The sequence below is a fragment of the Trichogramma pretiosum genome, unplaced genomic scaffold, assembly GCF_000599845.2.
Source record: "Trichogramma pretiosum strain Unisexual culture from Peru unplaced genomic scaffold, Tpre_2.0 scaffold197, whole genome shotgun sequence".
In the NCBI taxonomy this organism is placed as follows: domain Eukaryota; kingdom Metazoa; phylum Arthropoda; class Insecta; order Hymenoptera; family Trichogrammatidae; genus Trichogramma; species Trichogramma pretiosum.
Genome location: NW_019640867.1, coordinates 39602 through 44657, shown reverse-complemented (window position 1 = coordinate 44657; position 5056 = coordinate 39602). Strand labels below are relative to the sequence as shown.

At 47.9% G+C, this 5056-nt stretch overlaps 1 protein-coding gene across 1 annotated transcript; it reads left to right on the top strand.

The window, feature by feature from the left end:
- The first annotated feature begins 1730 nt into the window (after positions 1–1730).
- On the top strand, positions 1731–2198 carry LOC106651075. Its single transcript, XM_014369420.1, has one exon. The coding sequence runs from the start codon at positions 1731–1733 to the stop codon at positions 2196–2198; it is 468 nt and encodes a 155-aa protein (XP_014224906.1).
- The last annotated feature ends 2858 nt before the right edge of the window (positions 2199–5056 follow it).

Below are 5056 nucleotides of genomic sequence, written 5' to 3'. Positions count from 1 at the left end.
CCAAATTCACGAAAGAACATAATATCGATGTATTGTCTGTCTCCGAGACTTGGTGCACACAAGACATTCCCGACGCCTCCTACAAGATTCCGGGCTATAATTTCGCTCGCGCCGACCGTGGCTTGAAGAGATCAAACGACGAAAGAAATATAAACAATCGAAACAAGCCAAGTAAATCAGATGAGTATATGCACGGTGGCGGAGTCGGACTCTATATACGCGATACCATCAAATGGAGGGAAATCCGAAAATCTGCAATAAAAAACATGAACGAAACGGAGTACATTATCGTCGAGCTCCACGGCATGAATGGAGATCGTGCTCTTGTAGCCTCAGCTTACCGCCGCCCCAAGGGCCGCTGCCTCGCGGACTTTTTTGAGGTTTTATCTGCCGTGTCAGAGAGTTACTGTGACGTTATCATCATGGGTGACTTAAACTCGGATTTGTCTGCCACGGACGTCAACGAGGAGGGCCGCGACTTGGAGAGGTTACTCGAGGAGAACTCATATCACCCGGTGCCTTTCGGACCGACGCATCATCAGGCACGGCTTCGCGCGGACCCCGTCACGGGCCAGCGAACCTTGAGAGAATCGCACACCTGGATCGATGTTATATGTGTCAGTCTGCCGGAGCGAGTCCTTTCGCACCAGAAATCGAACGAGCCGTTCATTCAGGGACACGACTACATCGCGACGGACTACGCTTTTGGTACAGCTGCGGCTCGGGAGATGGTTACTGCGTCGCGCGACTTTCGAGGATGCGATGCCGCAATGCTTCGGGCCGATGTCGGCCGAGCACTGGACGACGCGGTCCCGGCCGGCAGGAGGGACGTGACCACTCTGCTGCGGAGCTTTTACTCGGCGACGACGACGGTCTTGGACAGGCATGCCCCGATGTCGGTGCGAGCGGCCCGTGGACTTTCTAGGCCTTGGTGTTCGGGTGAGCTTCGGCGTCGACTTCGTGAGCGCGATGGGCTATGCCGGACGGCGCGGCGCAGCGGGAACGTTGAGCTCCGGCTGGAGTATCGCCGGATTCGCAAGGAGCTCAAGATAAGGATGAGAGAGGCCCGCGACGCCTACTAATGCCGACAGCTGGCCTCGGCGGGGGATGCGGCGAGTCGTTGGTCGGTTCTCCGCCGGCTTGGTTTGGCCCGGCCGACTCTGCCCTCTCCTCTGCAATTTTTCGGTGCCGACGAGCTCGTTTCGCACTACGCATCGGTGACAAACTCGGGAGCGCCATGCGCGCGCGAGGAGCTTGAAGAGGTCCTTCTCGCCGCCCCTGTGCCCTCGGTCGTCGGCTTTGGACTGTCTCGGGTCGAGGCAGTCGATGTACTTGGCGCGTTGCACGAGTGTTCATCGAGAGCCCGTGGGCGGAGCGGGGATGGCTTGTCACTGTGATATCTCCGAGATGTTTTTACTATCGTCGCTCCGGCGCTCGCTGAGATCTTCAACGCTTCCATCGAGGAAAGGACCTACCCTGACATGTGAAAGGAGACTCAAATTGTGCCGCTGAGCAAGAAGTTCAGGCCCGAGACACCGGCTGACACCCGGCCTGTCGCGAATTTGCCGCATTTGTCGCGCGTTTTCGATCGACTGATTGCCCGACAGCTCAGCGAGTACTTGGCGTGTCACGGTCACGTTCGTGGCGTGTATTCGTGGGCTCATGGGGTTCTGCATCGTCTGCGATATAGAGCAGGGATGCTTAGTTGCCATATACGGGCGGAACTTGCGATGACCTTGGTTCTGCCACTGTTGGACTACTGTGGCCTGGTGTACCTTGAGCTACCAGAGTACCTCGCTACTATGCTGCAGAGTGTTTGGCACGTGGCCATACGATTTGTTTTTGGCCTCCACCGTGACGAGCGATTGGCACCTTTCCTCGAAAGGATGGGCTGTGCCAGTCTCGAGGAAAGGAGAAGATATTTCGTGGGCCTACAGGTGTACCGGGCAGTATCGCTGCGACGACCCCATTACATCAGCGAGGTGTTTCAGCGCCGAGACACGGGGATGGCGCCGCAGACCAGGAGAAGTTCCCCGCCTCAACTGACGGTGCCTGATTCGAGTTCAGAAATGCGGCGGTGCTCCTTTTGCATCATGGGCCCGAGAGTGTGGAACGAGCTACCGCTGGCGGTTCGCAATGCCGACTCGGTACCACAATTTCGCCGCCGATTGCGCGCCTACCTCGCGAGCTGCCGCTAATAATCCAAATTATGAAATAAATGTTCGTTGTCATGCGATTTTAGATTTTAGATTTTAGATTTTAGATTTAAGTTTAATTTTCAATCGCGGAATCTCATATCGATTTTGATCTCCGCTATTTGATCTTTCTTATAATGCTCTGTTTTTGTCTTGTTTTTACCTTTTTTCTGCTATTGTAACTACCTATGTAATACCTACCCATGTAAAACCTCTGTAATAATCTTTCGTTTCAGTTCACTATCTCTATGAGATGAACTATAATAAACTAACAATCAATCAATCAATCAATCTCTCTCTCTTCACTCTCCCGACTCGCACGCGTCACGTACGCATTCGCAAGCGAAATTCGCTTCTGCACTGCTGCAATATATTGCAACGTAGTTGGCTCTTTAAGCGAGTGCAAGTAAAGAATGAAAGTTAGTGCAGCGAGTATTGCGTCGTAGGGGTCGTCGTGCGTGCGTCAGGGGGCTGTAGTTAACTTACCAGCGGAGGGAAGTAATGCAGCTCAATAAAACCTGGTCGAACGTTGCGTCTGAGCCTCGACGGGCCTCTTGCAGTTCATCTAACGTTCCTGAAAAGTGAGAACGTGAAAGGTGCGTAGGAATGCAGATTCGGTTCTGGACTTGTAATGTTTAACTGTAAAATATCTTTTATTTATTTATTATCGAGAATAAAATATGCTATATTTCCGTATTATTAAATGCTCGATCGTATTATAATTTATCGTAATAAGGCAATATTGTTAGCAACATGGAAATATTAAATGTACGCGCAGAGTAACGGTGACAGACTTACAATTATCGTCTGTACTACGGCCAAGGAAAACGCGTCTCTTAACCGAAATACAATATTCGTTTGCCCAAAGATACGTAGTATCAGCGGTGCTTGCTACTGGGCCAACCTGGGGATGACACTGGACACTGCCTCGATGGAAACACGAACTGCTTGGCTAGATATTGGCCCCTGGGCTCTTCCTTCACCCTGGATCTCGAAATAAGTGAAGAATTCGCGTACCAACGGGTGTTCAAAAAACACTATAAATTCGCGGCTAGGATTTGGAAAGGATAGATCATACTTGTATTACTAAAAGTATAATCAGCAGCAGTTGCTAGCAGACAACTTTATAATCGAGAATTCAAGTACGAAAGTACGTTCTCGGAGAGTTATCAATCACAAGACAGACTTTACGCAAAAGCTTACTCACTCAACCGCACGTAGTGCGGCAGTGGTAGATTGCTTTAGGAAAGGTATATTTCTTAACCACTAACTGCAAGTTAGTGGTATAATTGTAAACACTAAATACTTTGATGGGTGAGTAGTGTTATTTTCATTTATCAATGACCAATTTCGCATCTGTTCGCTGTTTAAATAGGTCAAGATCAAGTGCTCTCAAAGCGCTCGCTCTGCAATTCAAGCCACCGAAATTTCCCACTTGTTCAGGGTCATTGCATACGCGCGCTGATTTATCAATTATAGTGAGACAAAGTTTTCGCAGTGCGTGCTGATTGCTTGATCACTGTCACGTGGATAACGTCAAGCCACCGCAAATGCTGTGTGGGGGTCCAGCGGTGCTCTCTTTCTCTCTCTCTCTCTCTCTCTCTCTCTCTCTCTCTCGCTTTGTGAGCTCCAGATTTTAGTGCCTTTTCTGCTGTTTTTCGCCCACGGGCGCTTCTTCTTCCAGATTTTTCTTGCTCGCTTTTCATCGCAAGGTCGTGGCCGCAAGCTTGAGGCTTGTCCACCCTTGCACTTTGAGAAAAACGGAAAAGTTTACTCGGAAGTCTCCATTGGAGGTTAGTAAAATTGGCCATCTTTTTCATCTCATCATCGTCCGTCCCGGCCAAGCAGCGCAAAACGGTGCCGCTCTCTCGCTTTCTGCGCACGGAGCCGCGCCATCTCTTGCCTACCTGCGCACTGGGCCAAGGTTCAGGTGTATGAAGAAGCCAAACAGACTGATCAACTACCAGTGCTCACAGAATCGTGCTATCTACTTGAAGTTTGTCGCATGTCAATTATTATCGACAAATTAATGCGTGTGCAGTGCAATTGTCTCACAGGGGCGAGTGAACCTACTGTGTGTTCAAACCAACTGATTTGATCTGTCGATGACGGGACTCAAACCGCATTGTCGAAAAATTAACACAAGGGCCTAATAATATCAAAAGGCGAGGGTAATGCAAGAGAAAATGGTACTTAGGTTTAAGATCACCAAATAATTCTATGTACAGTTCATGATGCTCGCTTATTAACTGTTTTAAATAATCTATTATGTCTCTTCTGACGAAGTGGCATGTTAAAATAGCATAAATTTTGCGAAGTAGAATTAATAAATTCCAGTGTTCGTCGTCTTCTTCTACTAAATCTCCCATCATAACTGGCAAATACCTAGTTAAACATGATACTTCTGATCCAGACATTTTTAGATTCGATCGTTGCTTTCAATGATGTTCTTTTATTACAAGTGGTTTATTACATCCAGTATATCTATATTCGAATTTTTGAATGCGGCTGTTGAGCCTTTCTAATGTAAAGATTTTTTTTTTAAAAATTAAGCATTTGAGGATTTCATGGATATCATATGAACAAACACCCTCCAAAAAGTCGTGCAAGGTGTGTGTACTAGAACTGTCAGCTATATGAAAATCAATTATTCTATTGAAAACACACGATTCGCGCAAACGAGATGTATGAACATCGGGAACTTTAGCGTTTATATCATATACAATCCGATTTCTAATTTTAGAAACATCCTCTATCGTGGCCTGGCAACACTCCTGATGAGTCATTTTGCAAATTCTGCAATAAAAGTCGGTCGTGAAAGATTGCGTGAAACCAAAAATTTCATTTAGCCCCAAATTATC